Source organism: Oncorhynchus clarkii, chromosome 8, assembly GCF_045791955.1.
Source record: "Oncorhynchus clarkii lewisi isolate Uvic-CL-2024 chromosome 8, UVic_Ocla_1.0, whole genome shotgun sequence".
Taxonomy (NCBI): domain Eukaryota; kingdom Metazoa; phylum Chordata; class Actinopteri; order Salmoniformes; family Salmonidae; genus Oncorhynchus; species Oncorhynchus clarkii.
In genome coordinates this window covers 8336425-8362743 of record NC_092154.1, presented here as the reverse complement: position 1 = coordinate 8362743, position 26319 = coordinate 8336425, and the positions used below count along the sequence as shown (strand labels likewise).

General features: G+C 44.1%; 1 protein-coding gene across 6 annotated transcripts; it reads left to right on the top strand.

Moving 5' to 3' along the window:
* Positions 1–1177: 1177 nt before the first annotated feature.
* On the top strand, positions 1178–23842 carry LOC139414904 (myc associated factor X). Of its 6 annotated transcripts, none has more exons than XM_071162512.1 (6): positions 1223–1432; positions 1764–1790; positions 13184–13303; positions 14335–14406; positions 20291–20429; positions 22439–23842. In XM_071162512.1, the coding sequence occupies exons 1-6, from the start codon at positions 1397–1399 to the stop codon at positions 22627–22629; spliced, it is 585 nt and encodes a 194-aa protein (XP_071018613.1). In that variant the 5' UTR covers positions 1223–1396; the 3' UTR covers positions 22630–23842. The 6 variants fall into 6 exon arrangements, with proteins under 6 accessions (XP_071018616.1, XP_071018618.1, XP_071018613.1 ...); XM_071162513.1 differs by having other exon boundaries at positions 13184–13291; positions 22439–23618; XM_071162515.1 differs by lacking the exon at positions 14335–14406 and having other exon boundaries at positions 1178–1432.
* The last annotated feature ends 2477 nt before the right edge of the window (positions 23843–26319 follow it).

Sequence of the window (26319 nt, the reverse complement as noted above, 5' to 3'; positions counted from 1 at the left end):
AGAGGGATAGGGTTCTACCGAGAACTGTTTTGATCAGAAGAACCCTTTTTGGAAGACATGGATTCTTAGGGTTCTACCTAGAAGCTTTAACATCCTAAGAACTGTTTTTGAAAGAAAGGGTTCTTTGATGATTCTTTGGAACGCAAGAAGGATTCCTTAGAAGGCAAAAAGGTTTCTACATAGACCCATATATAATATTTCCCAGCATGCTCTATTGCAGGAAAATTCTGAATGCAGATTGCAGGTGATTAATAATTCCACTTGTTAGATAGCCTAACTCTGGCAGCATTCCAATATGAATTACACATCACTTTGCAAGGCAGCATAATGTGACTTGCAGGCCTGATGTGGCCTGTAAACCAGGAGATTCCTAACACCACTGTGTTAGGTGTATAACTAGGCACTCATAGAAAGGCCTTGTAATATATGTAATGTAATAAAATATAAAAATATATTTTAGAGGCTAGTGAGGCTGTTGGAACTGTTTATAGAGAGTTCTTGGAAGAACTCTCCAAAGATAAAGGGTTCTCGGTAGAACCCTTAATACACGGTTCTAGGAAGAACCCTACGTAGAGGGTTTTTAGGTCGAACCATATCAAGGGGGTTCTTTAAGAGGGTTCTACCCTGCACCAAAAAGGGTTCCCCTTTAGGGACAAACCAAAGAACACTGTATGGTTCTACTAAGCACCCATAGTTGACCTTAATGAAATGAGTGTAGTTGATCTTAATTAAAAATACATTAATTTCAAATAAGGAAATATTCAAAACTTGATTTTTGAAACTCATTCAATCAGCAGTCTTTAATAGATGCAATGCAATACACTGCTGTAGAGGAAAGAGGGGTATTGGTGGTAATACACATTTTCATACCTATTAAACATTTGTATAACATTTGTCACAAAGAAAGAAAGAAGATAGTATTCAGCGTTGACGTTATGAGATAGGCCGATTTTTTTTTACTATTGTAACGATCCACGTGTCTCAATCGCGGCCCCACTGACGCAGCTATTATCTAGACTACACATCCCAGGGTACACCGCGAGTTAAATCTAATTATGTTGACGTTATTCTGACGCGCGGCATATTTTTTTTAACCTATGGGAAATGTAGTTAATAGACAATCCACTGATATTTGAGAGTCGTTTGTTATTATCGTACAAGAAACTACAAATCCTACACACCCGTCCAGCGTCGCAGGCGTGTCGTGAAACGGTTGCTGTTGGTGTAGACAAGTCACGTATAAATATAGTTCGTTGAAGCTCGTTTCTTTCGTTATTGACTGCAGGGAGAGTAACGTTATTTAGTCTGTTTGTGCATTTGCTTTATCGTTAGGCGTTTGTTTCATGTTGTGAACTAGGCTACCATTTTCATTTAAAATCCACCGTTTCACCTAAGAATGAGTGATAACGATGATATCGAAGTCGATAGCGACGTGAGTAAATGTTTATTTCGCTACTTTACTAGCTACTGTATGTAGTTAGTTTGCTAGCTAGTAATCAATTAAAACGCCTGTTGAACTAACGTTATCCACAAGAAGATCAACAGCCTTTAAACGGTTAACTACAATAGCTAGATAGGTCAGCTAGTAGCTCTGGCTCAGAAATGTATTATGTTCACTTGCCAGCGTTATAAATATATATATTATTTGCATTGGGTTTGCTGCAATAATTGGGTTACAGTGTACTGCTAACTAAGTTGGCTGGCTCAAGCTACATGGAATTGTGGCTACAATCGTACTTTTCTGTTCTGTTTCTTTTTTACAGGAAGACTCATCGAGATATCACAATGTGGTGGGTAATGACGTGTTAAATATGTCCAAAAAAATGTATTGGAATTCTATCAAATGTATTGTAATTAAGGCCATGATAATATCTGGCAAAAAAAATGTTCGTCCTGGTAACTAATTTATATGATATATATATATATGTTTGCCTTACACAAACTTGGCAAGGGATGGGTGCGGGTGGCTGAACAGAAGGGGTTTCCTGCAGTTAGTGAGCGAAAATGATACCAAGCTTAGTAGTTGTTTACTAGCATGCAAAGTTAGCCACACACTCTTCAATAATAGGACACGGCACACAAGGAGGATGTGACTAGCAGACAGAATACACGGAGTTGGCTGAACGCTGGGGGTTTCTATAGGCGCTGGCACTGTCGTGTCACAACTATGATTTACCCTTTACATAATGTATGCAATATATCCATCAAGGATTGCATTTGCACATATCATCTTAGCCATGCATTGAAGGGTGCCCCCCCATCCCATACGCGGTCGTAGGAATTTAGAGACACGAAATCTATTATATATTTAGAATAAAGCCTCCTACTAAACGCAGCAGACAGCTCGAGCCACAGTCGGCGTAAAAAAAAAAGTCAAACCTAGGAATACCGTTCTCGACCAGAAGCGTCTTTTCTAAACGCACTTCTAGGTCATGTGTTTTAATCATGACGTGACTATTGTAATTTTAAATATAAAATTCGATACTTTTCAAATGGAAATTCATTACGCTAGCTACGGCTTCAGCTCAGTAACTGTTTTAGTAAATGACGCCGTCGTCTCGTCGGGAAGGGAGAGAGCAGGGAGATGTTTTCCTGTCTGTTTCAGCGAGCTAGTGATTAGTGCCATGTTCACTCGACAGGCCACTGACCGGGCTGCTGGCAGGCTAAAGGCATGACGTAGCCGCGTCGCATACCGGCGAAATAAACACAGGCTCGCTGCACGACATACTTTTTTTTATAACAGTACGTCATGTTTTTCCCTTGTCAGCGAGGCAGTCTTTATCAGACTGATTCTGATGGACTTGATTAACATTTAGCTGCAGAATGTCATGTATGCAATATATCCATCAAGGTTTGCATTTACTAGTTTAGGCAGGGCTTTTGTCATATTTGGCTAGGTTTATTTCCAAATATTTTCAAATTACTATGTGATATTCAAATCAATTATGTAGCTTATCCTTAAATGTAGGACTGTTTGAGGATTGGACTATCAGAACAATTGGTCTGAGTTTAGCACATCACTTTCAAGCAACCATCAAACAATCGCTCTGTTAACACCCCAACCCCCCCTCCCCCCTCCTCCATTGGGGCCCACCTAGTCGCTGAGGAAGATCTTTAGGAAGTGGGACGGACTGGATCTCATAACAGGGCATAGTAGTGTAAGGGGTGTATTGGCATCATGAGTCTGTCCTGAGGAATGTTGAGAGCAGCACAAGACAGACAACATAGTTTTGAAGCTACATTGCAGGGTGTCACTGGGTTAGCTCGGGAGGCAGTTACTCTACTATACTACTGTAGTCTGCTCTTCTGCGTCCCCAATAGCACCCTATTCTATATATATATTTATTTATTTATTTATTTATTTATTTATTTATTTATTTATTTATTGTGACACAGCCTATTGCTGTACTTAGTCAGCACCTGGAGATGATGTACCTTAGGTATTCATATCTCTTGACTTGTTCCACATTTTGTGTTACAACCGAACTTAAACGTGTGTTGTTTTTACACACAATACCCCATAATGACGAGGTGAAAACATGAAATGCATAAGTATTCACACAATACCCCATAATGACGAGGTGAAAACATGAAATGCATAAGTATTCACACAATACCCCATAATGACGAGGTGAAAACAACATGTTTTTGTATTGAAAATGAAATGCATAAGTATTCACACAATACATTTTAGAATCACCTTTGGCAGTGATTACAGCTGTGGGTCTTTCTGGTTAAGTCTCTTAAGAGATCTCCACACCCGGATTGTACAATATTTGCTCATTATCCTTTTTAGCTCTGTCAAGTTGGATCATTGCTAGACAACCATTTCCAAGTCTTGCCATAGATTTTCAAGCAGATGACAAGCATACCCATAACACGATGCAGCCACCACTATGCTTGAAAATATGGAGAGTGGTACTCGGTAATGTGTTGTATTGGATTTGTCCCAAACACAACACTTTGCATTCAGAACAAAAAAGTGAATTGCTTTGCCACATTTTTTACAATATTACTTTAGTGCCTTGTTGAAACAGGAAGACCATGCAACTTATGTCACTGAATTTATTTAGGCTTGCCATTACAAACGGTTTGAATACTTATTGACTCAAGACATTTCAGCTTTAAATTTGTAAAAGTGTTTTTAAACAATTCCACTGAAATTATAGGGGATTGTGTGTAGGCCAGTGGCCCCAAAACAAATCTAAATGTAATTCATTTTAATTTCCGGCTGTAACACTACAAAATGTGGAAAAAGTCAAGGGGTGTGAATAGTTTCTGAAGGCACTGTAATGTTTATGTTCTGAGGTAAGAATATAATGGAAGTGATGGGTAACTAAGCTAAGCTAACTAGCATCATCTGAAACCGAGCCATTGAGAAGCATCACATGCGCTGAATTACAACAGGCGTAGACTTTACCGCGAAATGCTTACTTGCGCGCTAGGACTGGGCGATATGGCCGAAATATTATCACAGTATTTAATTTTTATAATGTTTTTTTAAAGACGGTATTTTTAGTTTTTGAGTACTAAAAGTTCAACATTTGCTTTGAGTAGTGAGTGATCCCAGGGTGCTTTATGAGTAGGGAGGAGTGATCCCAGGTTGCTTTATGAGTAGGGAGGAGTGATCCCAGGTTGCTTTATGAGTAGGGAGGAGTGATCCCAGGGTGCTTTATGAGTAGTGATCCCAGGGTGCTTTATGAGGAGTGATCCCAGGTTGCTTTATGAGGAGTGATCCCAGGGTGCTTTATGAGGAGTGATCCCAGGGTGCTTTATGAGGAGTGATCCCAGGGTGCTTTATGAGTAGTGATCCCAGGGTGCTTTATGAGTAGTGATCCCAGGGTGCTTTATGAGTAGTGATCCCAGGGTGCTTTATGAGTAGTGATCCCAGGGTGCTTTATGAGTAGTGATCCCAGGGTGCTTTATGAGTAGTGATCCCAGGGTGCTTTATGAGTAGTGATCCCAGGGTGCTTTATGAGGAGTGATCCCAGGGTGCTTTATGAGGAGTGATCCCAGGGTGCTTTATGAGGAGTGATCCCAGGGTGCTTTATGAGTAGTGATCCCAGGGTGCTTTATGAGTAGTGATCCCAGGGTGCTTTATGAGTAGTGATCCCAGGGTGCTTTATGAGTAGTGAGTAGTGATCCCAGGGTGCTTTATGAGTAGTGATCCCAGGTTGCTTTATGAGTAGTGATCCCAGGGTGCTTTATGAGGAGTGATCCCAGGGTGCTTTATGAGTAGTGAGTAGTGATCCCAGGGTGCTTTATGAGTAGTGATCCCAGGGTGCTTTATGAGTAGTGATCCCAGGGTGCTTTATGAGTAGTGATCCCAGGGTGCTTTATGAGTAGGGTGGAGTGATCCCAGGGGTGGAAACGCATACATTCTAAGTGATTTCAATGAGTCTTTCTCCATTCTGATTTTGTTTTATACTGTTCAATTCAACCAAAACAAATTTCAGCACTTATCATTTCTGCATTTCCTGCACTCAATTTTAGCGGTGATAAAAGTCCTGAAGTGTCACACACAGTAGAAGTAAAGATGACCGATGAAATATGACCTGAGTAAAACTCTAAAAGTATTTGGTTTTAAATATACTTAAGTATCAAAAATATAAATCATTTCAAATTCCTTATGTTAAGCAAACCACATGAGACAATTTTTTTTATTTTTATTTATTTATGGAAAGCCAGGGGCACACTCCAACACTCAGACATCATTTACAGATAGCCAGGGGCACACTCCAACACTCAGACATCATTTACAGATAGCCAGGGGCACACTCCAACACTCAGACATCATTTACAGATAGCCAGGGGCACACTCCAACACTCAGACATCATTTACAGATAGCCAGGGGCACACTCCAACACACAGACATCATTTACAGATAGCCAGGGGCACACTCCAACACTCAGACATCATTTACAGATAGCCAGGGGCACACTCCAACACACAGACATAATTTACAGATAGCCAGGGGCACACTCCAACACACAGACATCATTTACAGATAACCAGGGGCACACTCCAACACTCAGACATCATTTACAGATAGCCAGGGGCACACTCCAACACTCAGACATCATTTACAGATAGCCAGGGGCACACTCCAACACTCAGACATCATTTACAAACAAAGCATGTGTGTTTAGTGAGTCCACCAGATCAGAGGCAGTAGATAACCAGGGATGTTCTCTTGATAAGTGCGTGAATTGGACCATTTTCCTGTCTTGCTAATCATTCAAAATGTAACGAGTACTTTTGGGTGTCATGGGAAAATGGAGTAAAAAAATACAGTATTTTCTTTAGGAATGTAGTGAAGTAAAAAGTTGTCAAAAATAAAAGTCGTAAAGTACAGATACTCCCAAAAAAACTACTTAAGTAGTACTTGGAAGTATTTTTACTTAAGTTCTTTACACCACTGCTCAGTAGAGAGAATTTCCACACTGCCACGTTGGGCAAATCATCTAGGACTTATTTTTAACCAAATGTTGCAATTGAGATTTGACTTGCGAATTAGAGCCAAACTGTTGGAATCATGGAATCAATAGAATTACTATTCTAATTCTATATTTAGAATATAATAGTGGGCACTTTGAATACAGTGTTTGAGATGACAATGAGTTAAAATGCCAGGGAGGACTTATTGTGACAGGGTAGGAACTAAAGTGTTTCCTAGGGGACCCAATAAGCTTTGGCTACATTGCGTGTTTTCTCTTAGCTACTTCATGTAGCTAACATATTCTTGCTTTGCATATTCCTCTGATTTAGAAGATACTGTTGCACAAACAACATGCTGATTTAGGTCTACACCATCACTGGTATTATCAGACTGTATTGGCTTGCTATGTTTGCTCTTACTCAGTACATTTATTAGCTAGCTAGCTATTAGCATTAGCGGCTAACAAGATTTAGGGCAACTTGCTAAGAAAAGACAAACTAGCGGTTTGCTGATGTAAGAAACACAAACTAATAGTGTCATTATAGAACACTAGTGGATTTATATTAAGAAGCAAAGTGAAAGAACAATGTTGATGACAACAATGTTGTTATGTGCTGCATTGACCATGTAGACTGAGCGCAAGTGACTCGTGGTCGAGGAACATCAAATGCGTTCCTTGAGTGACGGGATGTGGCTAGGTCTGTGTGGAAAGTGGCACGGAGAGAAAGAGCAGAGAGACATTACTCAAGTAGCGAAGTAAACTATAAAAATTGACATTACACCTGGTGTATCACATTTAACAAACCAAACATTAAAATACGGTATAGAAGCTATAGTAAAAACCCAAACTGGTCACTGCATCAAACCCGGTACGTCATGAAATATGGTATACCGCCCAGGCCTATTACGCGCCCTTTCCCATCAATGCAGAGTTTAAGTAATACATTTGCTATAGAAATAAATAATAGGAAATAGTAACACAATAACAAGGTTATACACAAGGAGTACCGGTACAGATTCAATGTGCAGGGGTACCAGGTAATTGAGGTAGTATCTACATGTAGGTAGGGGGTAAAAGCGACCTCTGAGTTTTATGATCAGATGATGTGGTGATATTTGATGAACCAAATGCTATGCTCTTTTCTTCTCTCTATTTGGAAATGTCTTAACTCAATAGATATGCATCAACATCAAGCAAAATGTTGTCATTAGATTGTCCGAGATGACAACATTTGAAATGTTAACTAATGCCTAGCGTGCATTACACTGCTTTCTGATACCTCTGGATCATCGTACAGGGTTCAGCTATTACGGCAGCCATTTTGGAGCCTGAGCTACTTTTACAGTTGCTCTCTATAGGCCCTAATGCATTTACAGGGGCCTGATATTAACGATGGCCGGGGGCCTGTAAAACATGTGCTGTGCCAGTGGATCTCGTCAGTCGCTGGCCCATACGGACCGGTAACGTCTCAGTGCGTTCTGTCATTCCAGTTCAACATTTACCTGCTCTGTCGTAGTCTACCGTGGGAAAACCATTGAAAGCCACACGTAAAAACGACATGATCCAGACCCTAGGCCAAACTGTTGGGCAGTGGACAGCTGCTGTATCCCGGACCTAGTCTGGGTTAGTCCCAGACTCTTTATGCATTCCGCTAATAACTTGTCATGGAGAGAGTTGGTGGTAATTTTCATGGGGCTTTCTATGGTAATGTTACTCAGTCACTGTCCTAACCCTGTCGACTCCAGGCAAGTTGGATCCAAACCAACACCCTTTCTAGTAACCTTTCATGGTGCCATTTGCATCTGACATTTGGCTAGTACCTTTTTAGTTTCGTTATGATGCATAGGATTATAAATGAGTCAGTCCGGAACCTTTTGTGGGACCTACTGTTGCCTGGCCTGAAACGAGTTAGACTACTGCTAGTGCTGCTGCAGGTGATTGGCTGCTCCACTCTGGGCCTATCCCTAGTCATGTGAGATGGGCAGGTGGCCATTTTTGTAAATCTATGATCTGAACTGAAGGCTAAAACGCTGTGAGGGTTTACAGTGGAAGGAGAGGGTTTATTTTACGCACATTAAACTTTGAACCGGCAACGATCAATGGGCCCACTATATATAGAGTGGAAAAAAACAAGTTTGATGCTCTAATAAAGTTATTTGTGATAGATGCAGATGCGGAGAGGGTTTGACAGGCCTGGCGGAGAGGGTTTGACAGGCCTGGCGGAGAGGGTTTGACAGGCCTGGCGGAGAGGGTTTGACAGGCCCGGCGGAGAGGGTTTGACAGGCCCGGCGGAGAGGGTTTGACAGGCCCGGCGGAGAGGGTTTGACAGGCCCGGCGGAGAGGGTTTGACAGGCCCGGCGGGGAGGGTTTGACAGGCCCGGCGGGGAGGGTTTGACAGGCCCGGCGGGGAGGGTTTGACAGGCCCGGCGGGGAGGGTTTGACAGGCCCGGCGGGGAGGGTTTGACAGGCCCGGCGGAGAGGGTTTGACAGGCCTGGCGGGGAGGGTTTGACAGGCCTGACTTTGGTCGTGTCTACACTTGACACTTACATGCAGCTTCTGCTATCAGAATACGAAGATGACATTTGAAAAGACTGGTCTAGACGCACAAAAGTCACTTCGTGGTCCGATTGTGTTCAGATCTGTCTGACCACCCCCCCCAAGTCTCAATAAAATGTATGTTTTGGGACCGAGAGGCCCCTTTATATTATAACGTTGGAGGAAATACTTTCCTAGCGTGTGAAGAATGTGTTTGCCTTAAATGCTAGCTAATATTTATAAAGATGTTTTTTTTTTTACTAGAGTTATGCTAACCTGTTTGCAGTGCCTTTAGCGTTGCTTGCTAGCTTGTTGGCTAGCTAGCTTGTTGGCTAGCTACAGAGGTTAGCTGGCTAGTTCGCTACAGTAGTTAGCTACTGCCATCAGTTGTTTTATCATATTTTGCCTGTCCACAGTTTTGTAGAATGCATACTGGCATTTGAATATAGCGCTGGAAAAGAGAATCCAGACACACTGTGGACCCGGTAGACACATCTAAATAATAGATGCATAATGCGTTCGGAATTCCACGATCAGAACTCTATGATCGTGGAATTCTAAAGCTTAATGAACTCAAGTCTAGACACGCCTGACTGGGAGGGGTTTAACACGCCTGACTGGGAGGGGTTTAACACGCCTGACTGGGAGGGGTTTAACACACCTGACTTGGTCAGGTGTAAAGAGACATGAAATGACTGTTTGCTTCCCAAATGGAACCCTATTCCCTAGATAGTGCACTACTTTTGACCAGAGCCCTATTGTCCCTGGTCAAAAGTAGTGTACTACATAGGGAACAGTGTGCCATTTTGGGATTCAGACTGTGTTTAGGTAGATGATTCAACTGAGGCCCTGGCAGCAGTATGGAGTGGCTGAGAGAGGCCGGAGGGAGGAGTGTCGTTGTGTTGTTGTAGGTCTCTCTAGGCCTACAGAGAGACGTGCAACAACACTAGTTGTTTAGGTAGATGATCCCCACAGGATGCCTGTTCTGTGTCTAGGCTATAGAGAGATGAAGACTGTTTGCGTAGGCACTAGACTGCAGATCACAGGGATAATTAGTAGGTTTGTGTTCAGAACAACAACTATACACGGAGTATACCCCCCCCCCCCCCTGCCCTCAGAACAGCCTCAATTTGTCGGGGCGTGGACTGTACAAGGTGTCGAACGCACTCTCTACATACACACATTACACACCTGTCAGAATAAAGGAAACATTTGAGATGATGAGGGATATGAAGTATACTAAACATTCAAATCACCCTCCTAATATTGAGTCAGAACAGCTTCAATTCGTTGGGGCATGGGACTCTAAGGTGTCAACCATTCCACAGGGATGCTGGCCCATGTTGACTCCAATACTTCCCACAGTTGTCAAGTTGGCTGGATGTCCTTTAGGTGGTGGAACATTCTTGATACACACGGGAAACTGTTGAGTGTGAAAAACCCAGCTGCGTTGGAGTTCTTGACACAGACCGGTACCCTGGCACCTACTACCATACCCCGTTCAAAGGCACATAAATATTTTGTCTTGCCCATTCAGCCTCTTCTTAAAAAACGTTTTATTTAACCAGGTAGGCCAGTTGAGAACAAGTTCTCACTGTGACCTGGCCAAGATAAGGCAAAGCAGTGCGACACAAACAGCACAGTTACACATGGAATAAACAAAAACGTACAGTCAATAATACAATAGAACATCTGTATACAGTGTGTGCAAATGAAGTAAGGAGGTACGGCAATAAATACGCTTACATGAGTGATATATGTGCAAGTAGAAATACTGGTGTGCAAAAGAGCACAAAAACAAATATGGGGATGAGGTAGGTAGTTGGATGGGCTATTTACAGATGCGCTGTCTACAGCTGCAGCGACCGGTAAGCTGCTCTGACAGCTGAAGCTTAAAGTTAGTGAGGGAAATGTAAGTTTCAGTCATTGGCAGCAGAGAACTGGAAGGAAAGGCGGCCGAAGGAGGTGTTGGCTTTGGGGGTGACCAGTGAGAGCTTTACCTAGCAAAGACTTATAGATGACCTGTAACCAGTGGGTTTGGCGACAAATATGTAGCGCGGACCAGCCAATGAGAGCATACAGGTCGAAGTGGTGGGTAGTATATGGGGCTTTGGTGTCAAAACGGATGGCACTGTGATAGCAAATTGGATGCAGTCTAAGTAGAGTGTTTGAGGCTATTTTGTAAATTACATCTCCAAAGTCAAGGATTGGTAGGATGGTCAGTTTTACGAGGGAATGTTTGGCAGCATGAGTGAAGAATGCTTTGTTGTGAAATAGGAAGCCAATTCTAGATTTAAATTTGGATTGGAGATGCTTAATGTGAGTCTGGAAGGAGAGTTTACAGTCCTAGCCAGACACCTCGGTATTTATAGTTGTCCATATATTCAAAGTCAGAACCGTCCAGAGTAGTGATGCGAGTGGAGGCAGCAATTGGTTAAAAAAACAAGCATTTCATTTTACTAGCATTTAAGAGCAGTTGGAGGCCACGGAAGGAGTGTTGTTCATTTGGAGGTTAGTTACCACAATGTCCAAAGAAGGGCCAGATGTATACAGAATGGTGTCGTCTGCGTAGAGGTGGATCAGGGAATCACCCGCAGCAAGAGCGACATCATTGATGACTACAGAGAAAAGGTCAGCCTGAGAATTTAACCCTGTGGCACCCCCATAGAGACTGCCAGAGGTCTGGACAACAGGCCCTCCGATTTGACAAACTGAACTCTATCAGAGAAATAGTTGGTGAACCAGGCGAGGCAGTAATTTGAGAAACCAAGGCTGTTGAGCCTGCTGATAAGAATGCGGTGATTGACAGAGTCGAAAGCCTTGGCCAGGTCGATGAATACGGCTGCACAGTAATGTCTCTTATCGATGGCGGTTATGATATCATTTAGTACCTTGAGCGTGGCTGAGGTGCACCCGTGACCAGCTCGGAAACCATATTGTAGAGCGGAGAAGGTACGGTGGGATTCGAAATGGTCGGTGATCTGTTTGTTCACTTGGCTTTCGAAGACCTTAGAAAGGCAGGGCAGGATGGATATAGGTGTGTAACAGTTTGGGTCTAGGGTGTCTCCCCCTTTGACGAGTGGGATGACTGCGGCCGCTTTCCAATCTTTAGGAATCTGATCAATCATGGATTGTGTTATGGCACACATACACAATCCATGTCTCAAGGCTTAAAAATCATTCTTTAACCAGTCTCCTCCCCTACATCTACACTGATTTTGAAATGTGACATGAATACGGGTTCTTAGCTTTCAGCTGCTCAGTCTAGGTCATGGAAAGAGCAAGTCTTCCTAATGTTTTGTCCACTCTGAGTATATAGCATGAGCTCAAACCACAGTCTCGCTGTAGCAGAGCTCAAAACGCTGGTAGGCCGTAACGATGCGTAGCGACAAAATGGATTCTTTAAGACTCATTTCACTGTATAGGAACGCACCTAAATCTGTAAATGAATCAATCCAAATGCCTAGTTAAATAAGAATAAATAAATACTATCCTTCAAGATACAGTGGCAAATACAAAGCCTCCGGGTATTACTAAACATTCCTAACCCAGAACTCCTAATAGTTTGTCAGTTAGGCCTAGTTGTCAGGTGTAGGCAAATTAGGAACTGTAATACTAAAACACGATGTCACCAATTTACCCACCTCATCCTCTCACCTCATCTGAATAGGGTTAGTCTTTTTTTTTCTTCCCCTCCCCTGGGCTTTATCTAGGTCACCACACCCACCACTCGCCCTGGTCTAAAGTGTTCTGCATGTTTACTCCACACAGTTGTAGCTGCACTGGGGTCAGTTCTAATCACTGTAGGGGGTCGTGATGGTGCCCGTGTTAATTTACCGGTTGTAGAAATAAAGAAAACCGTAGAATAGAATCATAAATGCATACCCTAGATCCATATGAATTGTTATAGGATGATCTCTAAGGTGTCAGTCAGTTTCCTCCATGAACATCTCCTTTTGCTGCCTCACCAACTCACCATGCCTGTCCTGTCCTGTCTTGGCTAGCCGGACGGGCCAGGTCCTCAACCTGGTGCACGCTCTCAAACACAGAACGCTGAGCTGGTGGTGGTGGTGATTACGTAGAACAGTTGGTCGCAGAAGCTTGGTGTGTGTGTGTTTTCCTGTCCCCCTGTCAGTCCAAACCTCGCTGGAGACCTCCCCCCTCCCCTGCTAAAGCCCCCCCCCCCCTGTGACTCTCTCATTGCAGGCTGACAAACGAGCACACCACAATGCACTGGAGCGCAAGCGTAGGGATCACATCAAAGACAGCTTTCACAGCCTGCGAGATTCCGTGCCCGCCTTGCAAGGGGAAAAGGTTGGTAGAGAGGTAAAAACCCAAATCTCTTAGGGAGGGGGGATCCTTTTAGGGAGGGGAGTGTTTTGATGTGTGCATCCAGAGCCATGTATTTCAAGTTGGGACACTTTATTTATTAAAAAAATTAATATATATTTTTAAATACATTTCTAGATGTTTAGTTGCGTATCATTGTTTAAATATTCCACACTCGGCGTTAATGGGGTTCTGACACGGCTGTTATAGAATGTTGTAGTGTCATGTTAATGGGGTTCTGACACGGCTGTTATAGAATGTTGTAGTGTCATGTTAATGGGGTTCTGACACGGCTGTTATAGAATGTTGTAGTGTCATGTTAATGGGGTTCTGACACGGCTGTTATAGAATGTTGTAGTGTCATGTTAATGGGGTTCTGACACGGCTGTTATAGAATGTTGTAGTGTCATGTTAATGGGGTTCTGACACGGCTGTTATAGAATGTTGTAGTGTCATGTTAATGGGGTTCTGACATGGCTGTTATAGAATGTTGTAGTGTCATGTTAATGAGGTTCTAACATGGCTGTTATAGAATGTTGTAGTGTCATGTTAATGGGGTTCTAACATGGCTGCTATAGAATGTTGTAGTGTCATGTTAATAGGGTTCTAAAATGGCTGCTATAGAATGTTGTAGTTTCATGTTAATGGGGTTCTAACATGGCTGCTATAGAATGTTGTAGTGTCATGTTAATGGGGTTCTAAAATGGCTGCTATAGAATGTTGTAGTTTCATGTTAATGGGGTTCTAACATGGCTGTTATAGAATGTTGTAGTGTCATGTTAATGGGGTTCTAACATGGCTGCTATAGAATGTTGTAGTGTCATGTTAATGGGGTTCTTCACATGGCTGTTATAGAATGTTGTAGTGTCATGTTAATGGGGTTCTAACATGGCTGCTATAGAATGTTGTAGTGTCATGTTAATAGGGTTCTAACATGGCTGCTATAGAATGTTGTAGTGTCATGTTAATGCATCATCATTTTCATTCTGGACATTCTATTCCTCATGTAATGCATTGTCTTGCATCAGGTGGCGTCACTCCTACGCGACGCTCGTCCCTCAACAGGGACCAGTGCAGGCGGAATCGTCGCGCTGTCTGACGTAAGACTGCCATGTAATGTTGATGGGGAGCTTACATGGCTGCTATAGAATGTTGTAGTGTCATGTTAATGATGTTCTAACATGGCTGCTATAGAATGTTGTAGTGTCATGTTAATGGGGTTCTAACGTGGCTGCTATAGAATGTTGTAGTGTCATGTTAATGGGGTTCTAACATGGCTGTTATAGTTTCATGTTAATGGGGTTCTAACATGGCTGCTATAGAATGTTGTAGTGTCATGTTAATTGTGTTCTAACATGGCTGTTATAGAATGTTGTAGTGTCATGTTAATGGGGTTCTAAAATGGCTGTTATAGAATGTTGTAGTGTCATGTTAATGGGGTTCTAACATGGCTGCTATAGAGTCATGTTGATGGGGTTCTGACATGGCTGCTATAGAATGTTGTAGTGTCATGTTAATGGGGTTCTAACATGGCTGTTATAGAATGTTGTAGTGTCATGTTAATGGGGTTCTAACATGGCTGCTATAGAATGTTGTAGTGTCATGTTAATGCTTCATAATGCAGAAGCCTTACACTCTAAGTACATGGCTCTGGGTGTGTCCTGTTATTGACATTCTGAGTGAATGAGATGGGAGGGGGATAGGGGTATGTAATTGCATTGCAATGTGTTGATATGATATGTATGTTTGATGTTGCTGTACTTCATATTTGAAAGGTAATGCCACGGATAATATAGCTACTTCAATGTATTCAATAGATGGGTAGTTATGACATGGAAGAGGGAGGGAATGGAGAGTGGAGGAGAAGAGAGCGTGCAACCCAGACATGTGTTCTAACCAGAAACACTGGGACACAGGCTAGTGTCAGGAAGTTGTGTGCAAACCTTTAGCTTTTTCCTGTTTTGACATCTCTGACATGGAGGGCTGTTTTTATTTTCAAACAAACCAACCAACAAGACCCCCCCCCCCCAAACACTGGTGTATCATAACACTATGGTCGCTTGGTAACCAAGATTGCTTTCGGACAGGAGGGCGAATAGAAGTGATGGAACTGCTAGCTATTGCAGATGGCTGTTGGCGAGTTAGTCATGTACAAGGTAGACCCAGCCAAATTACATTGTCGTGATCGTACAAAATTGGGTCGCTTCCTGTTTACAGATGCAAGTAGTGCCTCAAGGGCTTATATTTTGAGTGCCAATCCTTTCAGCCTGGACTATTTTATTATTATTTTTAAACAAAAGAAAATGTTTTTGTTGATGCAGATACTGAAGAAAAAGCATGACATTTCACTGGCACCTTTTTTTTGGTTCATATATTAAACAATTAATCATATTTTGATTTGTCTCGTTGTTATTCGTACCGAGTCGATGGGTGTGAGGTAGAAACACTATATACACGAAAGTATGTGGACACACCTTCAAATTACTGTATTCGGCTATTTCAGTTTATCAAATTTCTGCCCTGCTAGAGCTGCCCCGGTCAACTAAGTGCTGTTATTATGAAGTGGAAACTTCTAGGAGCAACAACGGCTCAGCCCCGAAGTGGTAGGCCACCCAAGGTCACAGAGTGGGACTGCGTAGCGAGTCGAAAAATGCTCTCCTCGGGTTGCAACACTCACTACCGAGTTCCAAACTGTTCGGAAATGGCCGAGCAGCTGCACACAAGCTTAAGATCACCATGCGCAATGCCAAGTGTCGGCTGGAATGGTGTAATGCTTGCCGCCATTGGGACTCTGGATCAGTGGAAACATGTTCTCTGGACTGATGAATCACACTTCACCATCTGGCAGTCCGACGGACAAATCTGTTTTTGGCAGATGCCAGGAGAACGCTACCTACCCCAATGCATAGTACCAACTGTAAAGTTTGGTGGAGGAGGAATAATGGTCAGGGGCTGTTTTTCATTGTTCGGGTTAGGCCCCTTAGTTCCAGTGAAGGGAAATCGTAACGCTACAGCACACAATGACATTTTAAACAATTCTGTGCTTCCATGTTTGGGGAAGGCCCTTTCCTGTTTCAGCATGACAGTGCCCCCGTGCAGAAAGCGAGATCCATACAGAAATGGTTTGTCGAGATCGGTGTGGACGAACTTGACTGGCCTGCACAGAGCCCTGACCTCGCCTCCATCGAACACCTTTGTGATGAATTGGAACGCCGACTGCGAGCCAGGCCTAATCGCCCAACATCAGTGTAGGACCTCACTAAGGCTCTTGTGGCTGAATGGAAGCAAGTCCACGCAGCAATGTTCCAACATCTAGTGGAAGCCTTCCCAGAAGTGTGGAGGCTGGTATAGCAGCAATGTTCCAACATCTAGTGGAAAGCCTTCCCAGAAGAGTGGAGGCTGTTATAGCAGCAATGTTCCAACATCTAGTGGAAAGCCTTCCCAGAAGAGTGGAGGCTGTTATAGCAGCAATGTTCCAACATCTAGTGGAAAGCCTTCCCAGAAGAGTGGAGGCTGTTATAGCAGCAATGTTCCAACATCTAGTGGAAAGCCTTCCCAGAAGAGTGGAGGCTGTTATAGCAGCAATGTTCCAACATCTAGTGGAAAGCCTTCCCAGAAGAGTGGAGGCTGTTATAGCAGCAATGTTCCAACATCTAGTGGAAAGCCTTCCCAGAAGAGTGGAGGCTGTTATAGCAGCAATGTTCCAACATCTAGTGGAAAGCCTTCCCAGAAGAGTGGAGGCTGTTATAGCAGCAATGTTCCAACATCTAGTGGAAAGCCTTCCCAGAATAGTGGAGGCTATTATAGCAGCAATGTTCCAACATCTAGTGGAAAGCCTTCCCAGAAGAGTGGAGGCTGTTATAGCAGCAATGTTCCAACATCTAGTGGAAAGCCTTCCCAGAAGAGTGGAGGCTGTTAAATCAGCAAAGGGGGACCAACTCCATATAATAGCCTGTGATTTTGGAATGAGACAAGCAGGTGTCCACATACTTTTGGTAATGTAGTCTATGTCCATATAAGTAGCGTGTAAGTGACTAGGCAACAGGATAAACCGTAACAGCGGTGTATCTGATGAGTCCATGATAGGTTCTTAGTGATGTGCACACCAAGTAACTTGAAGCTCTCAACCTGCTCCACTACAGCCCAGTGGATGGGGGCGTGCTCAGTTTCCTGTAGTTCACGATTTGTTCCTTTGTCTTGTTGACGTTGAAGAGGTTGGCACCACGCTGCCGGTTCTCTGACCTCCTCCCTGTAGGCTCTCGTCGTCGGTGATCAGGCCTACCACGATTGTCGCCCGCAAACTTAATGATGGCGTTTGAGTCGTGCATGGCCACTTAGTTGTGGGTGAACTGGGTGTACAGGAGGGGACTAAGCACACCCCATTGAGTTGCCCCCGTGTTGAGCATCAGCCTGGTGGTTGTGCTGTTGCCTACCCTCACCACCTGGAGGCGGCCCATCAGGAAGTCCAGGATCAAATTGCAGAGGGATGTTTTTAGTCCCAGGGTCCTTAGCTTTTGGATGAGCTTGGATGGCACTATGGTGTTGAACGCTGAGATGTTGTCAATGAACAGCATTCTCACGTAGGTATTCATTTTGTCTAGGTGGATGAGGACAATATGGACTGAAATAAAGATTGCATCATCTGTGGATCTGTTGGGGCAGTATTCAAGTTGGAGTGGGTCCAGGGTGCATGGGATGATGGTGTTGATGTGAGCCTTTCAAAGAATTTCATGGTTACTGATGTGAGTGCTATGGGGCGATAGTCATTTAGACAGGTTGCCTTGGCGTTCTTGGGGACAGGGACTATGGTGGTCTCCTTGAAACATGTAGGTATTACAGACTGGGTCAGGGAGAGGTTAAAAATGTCAGTGGCGACACCAGCTGGTCAGCGCATGTTCTATGCGTCCTGCATATCCACCTGGCTGCCGTGTGAATGTTAATCTGTTTAAAGGTCTTCCTCACATTGGCTACGGCGAGCGTCATCACACAGTTGTCCGGAACAGCTGGTGCCTCTTATGCATGGTTCAGTATTGCCAGCCTCGAAGCGAGCATAGAAGGTATTTCGCTCCTCTGGTAGGCTCGCTTCACTGGGCAGCTCGTGGCTGGGTTTCCCTTTGTAATCCAGGATAGTTTGCAAGCTCTGTCAGAGCCGGTGTAGTATGATTCAATCTTAGTCCTGTATTGATGCTTTGCCTGTTTGTTGGTTTGTCTGGCACAATTGGTCAGGAGCTGTAAAATGGACTCTATTCCCTCCAGCGACATTCTGTCTTAGTTCACGACCCAGCTACGATCTGGTTCATATAGAGTCAATGATCTGAGCAGGCCAGACCCAGCTACGATCTGGTTCATATAGAGTCAATGATCTGAGCAGGCCAGACCCAGCTACGATCTGGTTCATATAGAGTCAATGATCTGAGCAGGCCAGACCCAGCTACGATCTGGTTCATATAGAGTCAATGATCTGAGCAGGCCAGACCCAGCTATGATCTGGTTCATATAGAGTCAATGATCTGAGCAGGCCAGACCCAGCTACGATCTGGTTCATATAGAGTCAATGATCTGAGCAGGCCAGACCCAGCTACGATCTGGTTCATATAGAGTCAATGATCTTAGCAGGCCAGACCCAGCTACTATCACATCGCTGCCTTTGGGAGAGCCGAAGGACTGGAACTGAATTTTTTTTCCAACTTTTCGACAATTTTTTTCCCCCAAGTAAGACAGCTTCATTTATCCACCAATGTTGGTTGATGTCTGTGAGCAGGAAGTTGTTCCCAGTTGTGCATGTCTATCTTCCTGAGTCTGCCTTTATTGGGGATATATGAGGAGGGGGGGTCCATTGACTTAAGTGGTTCAGGAAACAGACTTTAGTATCAGGGTGAATAACACTATACTACCAATGTTTGTGGAGTTATCTGGTGATCTTGTAGACTTGATTATTTGGGCAGCAGGTAGCCTAGTGGTTAGTGTTGGGCCAGTAACCGAAAGGTTGCTAGATCGAATCCCCGAGCTGACAAGGTAAAAATCTGTCATCCTGCCCCTGAACAAGGCAGTTAACACTGTTTCCCGGTAGGCTGTCAATGTAAAAAAAAAAAAAAAATAGGGAATTATAGTTTGATCTTTGTAGGAATTGTGGATCTGTCCTTCCTCTCCAAGCCAGGCTCCTCATAGAAACGTTCTAATTCATTCTTCTGTGACCGACTCTGAGAAACTGTAAAATTATGGACATTTTTGATCTGCATAGAAACGTTATGCAGGTTCACATTCGTGATAGTTTTGGTTTGGGTTCTGTCTGAGGATCGTTATGTGTAAGGATGTGGATAATTCTGGGCTTTAGTCACATTTTGATGTTCTCTCCTTTTTCAGGATTTAGTGGTTTAAATCATCCTAGAAACTTAATTCACTGTATAGGGAGGGTCTGGTTGTTAGCCTGCATTATAGCAGCGTGGCCTGAGGGGGGTCGGCAGCGTGGCCTGAGGGGAGTCGGCAGCGTGGCCTGAGGGGAGTCGGCAGCGTGGCCTGAGGGGGGTCGGCAGCGTGGCCTGAGGGGGCGGGGGGTCGGCAGCGTGGCCTGGGGCGGTTGGCAGCTGTTTTAAGCTACATTTACAGCAGTACTTTTACAGTAGGGGTCAATGGGTCAGTCAGTGTAGTGAGTTATTACAGTAGCTGTGCTAGAGGGGTCGGTGTAGGGAGGTTGTTATGGTAGCTGTGCTAGAGGGGTCGGTGTAGGGAGGTTGTTATGGTAGCTGTGCTAGAGGGGTCGGTGTAGGGAGGTTGTTATGGTAGCTGTGCTAGAGGGGTTGGTGTAGGGAGGTTGTTATGGTAGCTGTGCTAGAGGGGTCGGTGTAGGGAGGTTGTTATGGTAGCTGTGCTAGAGGGGTCGGTGTGGGAGGTTGTTATGGTAACTGTGCTAGCAAATGTGATTTTAATAAGGACACTGACATCTTTCCTTGTGTCCTATTTGAGTTTTCCCTTTGTTGCCAACAGCAATCTATCAAACAGGCGTCCCGAGCTCAGATCCTAGACAAAGCCACGGACTATATCCAGTACATGAGGAGGAAAAACCACACCCACCAGCAGGACATCGACGACCTGAAGAGGCAGAACGCACTGCTGGAGCAGCAAGGTGAGGTATGATGGAGAATCTACTGTACCTACGGATCATCTACCTGTAGTATGATGGAGAATCTACTGTACCATCTACCTGTAGTAGGATGGAGAATCTACCGTACCTACGGACCATCTACCTGTAGTATGATGGAGAATCTACTGTACCATCTACCTGTAGTAGGATGGAGAATCTACCGTACGTACGGACCATCTACCTGTAGTATGATGGAGAATCTACCGTACCTACGGACCATCTACCTGTAGTATGATAGAGAACCTACCGTACCTACGGACCATCTACCTGTAGTATGATGGAGAATCTACCGTACCTACGGATCATCTTCCTGTAGTATGATGGAGAATCTACCGTACCTACGGATCATCTACCTGTAGTAGGATTAGTAACCTACCGTACCTACGGACCATCTACCTGTAGTAGGATTAGTAACCTACCGTACCTACGGACCATCTACCTGTAGTATGATGGAGAATCTACCGTACCTACGGATCATCTACCTGTAGTATGATGGAGAATCTACCGTACCTACGGATCATCTACCTGTAGTATGATGGAGAATCTACCGTACCTACGGATCATCTTCCTGTAGTATGATGGAGAATCTACCGTACCTACGGATCATCTACCTGTAGTAGGATTAGTAACCTACCGTACCTACGGACCATCTACCTGTAGTAGGATTAGTAACCTACCGTACCTACGGACCATCTTCCTGTAGTATGATGGAGAATCTACCGTACCTACGGATCATCTTCCTGTAGTATGATGGAGAATCTACCGTACCTATGGATCATCTACCTGTAGTAGGATTAGTAACCTACCGTACCATCTACCTGTAGTAGGATTAGTAACCTACTGTACCTACGGACCATCTACCTGTAGTAGGATTAGTAACCTACCGTACCTACGGACCATCTACCTGTAGTAGGATTAGTAACCTACTGTACCTACGGACCATCTACCTGTAGTAGGATTAGTAACCTACCGTACCTACGGACCATCTACCTGTAGTAGGATTAGTAACCTACCGTACCTACGGACCATCTACCTGTAGTATGATGGAGAATCTACCGTACCTACGGACCATCTACCTGTAGTAGGATTAGTAACCTACTGTACCTACGGACCATCTACCTGTAGTATGATGGAGAATCTACCGTACCTACGGATCATCTTCCTGTAGTAGGATTAGTAACCTACTGTACCTACGGACCATCTACCTATATTCTGATGGAGAATCTACCGTACCTACGGACCATCTACCTGTAGTATGATAGAGAACCTACCGTACCTACGGACCATCTACCTGTAGTATGATGGAGAATCTACCGTACCTACGGATCATCTACCTGTAGTAGGATTAGTAACCTACCGTACCTACGGACCATCTACCTGTAGTAGGATTAGTAACCTACTGTACCTACGGACCATCTACCTGTAGTATGATGGAGAATCTACCGTACCTACGGATCATCTTCCTGTAGTAGGATTAGTAAGCTACTGTACCTACGGACCATCTACCTGTAGTAGGATTAGTAACCTACCGTACCTACGGATCATCTACCTGTAGTAGGATTAGTAACCTACTGTACCTACGGACCATCTACCTGTAGTAGGATTAGTAACCTACCGTACCTACGGATCATCTACCTGTAGTAGGATAAGTAACCTACCGTACCTACGGATCATCTACCTGTAGTAGGATAAGTAACCTACCGTACCTACGGATCATCTACCTGTAGTAGGATTAGTAACCTACTGTACCTACGGACCATCTACCTGTAGTATGATGGAGAATCTACCGTACCTACGGACCGTGTTTCTGTAGCGCGTGTTTATCTGCTTATGGGTCAAATTTGGACATTGACCTTTGAAACTTTGCCTCTTCATCTTCTCAACCCTTTTCTTTATTCTCCCTTGCTCCCTCTCCTCCATCTTTTTCTCCCTTTGTCTATTTCCTTCCTTTCTCTGTTCTCTTCTTCTCCCCATTCTCTTTTCCCCTGTAGTGCGTGCCCTGGAGAAGGTGAAGGGGTCGACGCAGCTCCAGGCCAGCTACAGTTCTTCAGACAGCAGCCTGTACACCAACCCTAAAGGCAGCGCTGTGTCCGCTTTCGACGGAGGCTCTGACTCCAGCTCCGAGTCCGAGCCAGAGGAACCCCCAGCCCCCAGGAAGAAGCTCCGCGTGGAGGCCAGCTAGGACTCTGGACTAGCCCACAGTGCCACGCCTGGTGTGGATGGGTACTGCAGGCACGGGTACTGGTCCAGTAGTCCGTACTTATCCTGTAATTCCCACTACATTCTTTCTCTGGATGTGCTCTCACTGCATAGGGAAGACTACAATCCTTCCCTCATGATCTGTCTATCCTGAAGTCTCTTCATCATGCTATCCGCTGGAGAGGGAGGGAGGGAGGGAGGGAAGACAGCTGAGAGGAAGAACATTGATTTTAGAACAAAACGTGCAAGGAAAAAAAACAAAACATTTTCCTTTTCTCGCTCTCTCCCCTTTCCTCTCCTCTCTCAGCAATGTCAACTATCCAAAACTCTCTCCTCCCAGTGGAAGGCTATGGAGAGAAGAGGCGTACTCCTCCAAGCACTGCTGAAATATTATTTTGTTTTTTTGTTGTCTTTGTCTGTTTTAGAATTTACACACGTCAAGAAGAGTCTGTCGGAGAAGCTTACCTTTTTTTTAAACCATTTTTTAAAACCAACTTTTTTTTCCACAAAAAGAATTTGAAGCTAAATATTGATGTAAAAGTGAAAGAAAAACCCACCTCAGGCCCATAGAATTAGTTTTTCATTTTGACACACGGTGAAATTAAAACAAATATAATCCCCTTTGTAGAAAATCATTGATGTTTTGGAAAAAAGGACTAGATTCCTTCCGTCTTTTAGCTTGAACTAGTGAATGAGTTTAGGTGGCTGAGTCAGTAACCTCCATGTTTTAAATAAATACAAACGTTATTGATTGTATTGTTTTCAAGTTCTCAAAAAATGTTATGCATTTTGTATTCTCACAAATTTGTCACTTGTAGTTGTGCTTCAAAGGTATGAAATAGATATGAATGTCAATGTAGTTCCCATTTTCTATTCAATTTGAGGAGAAAATGACGTCCCTGTCAAGGTGTTGTGAATTACACAGTGAACTCTTAATGTCGGCGACTCCCCAAGTGAAAAAAAAAAAAGAAAGCGTTTTGTGTGTCTAGGAAATGTGTGTATGTATATCTTTTCAATTATCTCCCCTCCCTCCCCCCATTTTTTAGGGTATGATTAGTGTAAACTAAATAATCTTTGTCTGATTCCATTCCGTGGAAATTACAAGTATGTTGTACATACTGCCGACAATTGTCTTGCAAGTTGAGGCCTACCTTTTACTATGAGACTATAAATAAAACTATTTTATCCTTTAAAAAGTGTGATTCTGTATTTTGTTGCAGGTTCTTCTGTTAAGTGGACAACGTATCCAAACATTTCTAATCTGAAGAGAAATGATACATTATATATGTTATGGTTTAGATTTTGTCACCTGCATTGTAAATAACAGGTGTAGACTAACAGTGAAATGCTTATGGGCCCTTCCCAACAATGCAAAGGGGGGGGGGGGGGGACAGAAAACAACGATGACTTGGCATCAGTACTGAGTTGATGTGCAGGGGTAACAGGTAATTGAGGTAGATATGTACATAGGGATTTAGTGACTTGGCATCAGTACTGAGTTGATGTGCAGGGGTAACAGGTAATTGAGGTAGATATGTACATAGGGATTTAGTGACTTGGCATCAGTACTGAGTTGATGTGCCGGGGTAACAGGAAATTGAGGTAGATATGTACATATATGTAGGGATGAAGTGACTTGGCATCAGTACGGAGTTGATGTGCCTGGGTAACAGGAAATTGGGGTAGATATGTACATATATGTAGGGATGAAGTGACTTGGCAACAGTACTGAGTTGATGTGCAGGGGTAACAGGTAATTGAGGTAGATATGTACATAGGGATTTAGTGACTTGGCATCAGTACTGAGTTGATGTGTCGGGGTAACAGGTAATTGAGGTAGATATGTACATAGGGATTTAGTGACTTGGCATCAGTACTGAGTTGATGTGCAGGGGTAACAGGTAATTGAGGTAGATATGTACATAGGGATTTAGTGACTTGGCATCAATACTGAGTTGATGTGCCTGGGTAACAGGAAATTGGGGTAGATGTGTACATATATGTAGGGATGAAGTGACTTGGCAACAGTACTGAGTTGATGTGCCGGGGTAACAGGAAATTGAGGTAGATATGTACATATATGTAGGGATGAAGTGACTTGGCATCAGTACTGAGTTGATGTGCCGGGGTAACAGGAAATTGAGGTAGATATGTACATATATGTAGGGATGAAGTGACTTGGCATCAGTACGGAGTTGATGTGCCGGGGTAACAGGTAATTGAGGTAGATATGTACATATATGTAGGGATGAAGTGACTTGGCAACAAGATAGATCAACGCGTAGTGCTGTGGTTACTGGAGTCTAAATAATTAGTGCAAAAAAGGGTCAGTGCAGATTAGTCCAGGTGGTTAACTCTTCAGCAGTCTTGTGGGTAGAAGCTGTTCAGGGTCCCGTTGGTTCCAGACTTGGTGAATGACATACAGTTCAGGATTTGAACATCGTTTAAACCCTCTGTGTCAACCTATCCTACAGAGTTATGAGATGAATGACAGAACTGTGTGTTCCTGTGTTTACGAAGTGCTGACAGACCATCCATCCACCTAGAGGACTGTGTGTTTACTGAGTGCTGACAGTCCATCCATCCACCTAGAGGACTGTGTTCCTGAGTGCTGACAGTCCATCCATCCACCTAGAGGACTGTGTGTTTACTGAGTGCTGACAGTCCATCCATCCACCTAGAGGACTGTGTGTTTACGGAGTGCTGACAGTCCATCCATCCACCTAGAGGACTGTGTGTTTACTGAGTGCTGACAGTCCATCCATCCACCTAGAGGACTGTGTGTTTACGAAGTGCTGACAGTCCATCAATCCACGTAGAGGACTGTGTGTTCCTGAGTGCTGACAGTCCATCCATCCACCTAGAGGACTGTGTGTTCCTGAGTGCTGACAGACCATCCATCCACCTAGAGGACTGTGTGTTCCTGAGTGCTGACAGTTCATCCATCCACCTAGAGGACTGTGTGTTTACTGAGTGCTGACAGTCCATCCATCCACCTAGAGGACTGTGTGTTTACTGAGTGCTGACAGTCCATCCATCCACCTGGAGGACTGTGTGTTTACTGAGTGCTGACAGACCATCCATCCACCTAGAGGACTGTGTGTTTATGGAGTGCTGACAGACCATCCATCCACCTAGAGGACTGTGTGTTTACTGAGTGCTGACAGTCCATCCATCCACCTAGAGGACTGTGTGTTTACGGAGTGCTGACAGTCCATCCATCCACCTAGAGGACTGTGTGTTTACGGAGTGCTGACAGTCCATCCATCCACCTAGAGGACTGTGTGTTTACGGAGTGCTGACAGTCCATCCATCCACCTAGAGGACTGTGTGTTTACGGAGTGCTGACAGTCCATCCATCCACCTAGAGGACTGTGTGTTTACTGAGTGCTGACAGTCCATCCATCCACCTAGAGGACTGTGTGTTTACGGAGTGCTGACAGTCCATCCATCCACCTAGAGGACTGTGTGTTTACGGTGCTGACAGTCCATCCATCCACCTAGAGGACTGTGTGTTTACGGAGTGCTGACAGTCCATCCATCCACCTAGAGGACTGTGTGTTTACTGAGTGCTGACAGTCCATCCATCCACCTAGAGGACTGTGTGTTTACGGAGTGCTGACAGTCCATCCATCCACCTAGAGGACTGTGTGTTTACTGAGTGCTGACAGTC

Bases quoted from the DNA above. Each gene is read 5' to 3' on its own strand.
- LOC139414904 (XM_071162512.1), top strand. From the start codon at position 1,397: ATGAGTGATAACGATGATATCGAAGTCGATAGCGAC. The intron at 1,791-13,183 runs GTGGGTAATGAC...CTCTCATTGCAG, and splicing joins CATCGAGATATCACAATGTG to GCTGACAAACGAGCACACCA. The intron at 20,430-22,438 runs GTGAGGTATGAT...TTTCCCCTGTAG, and splicing joins CGCACTGCTGGAGCAGCAAG to TGCGTGCCCTGGAGAAGGTG.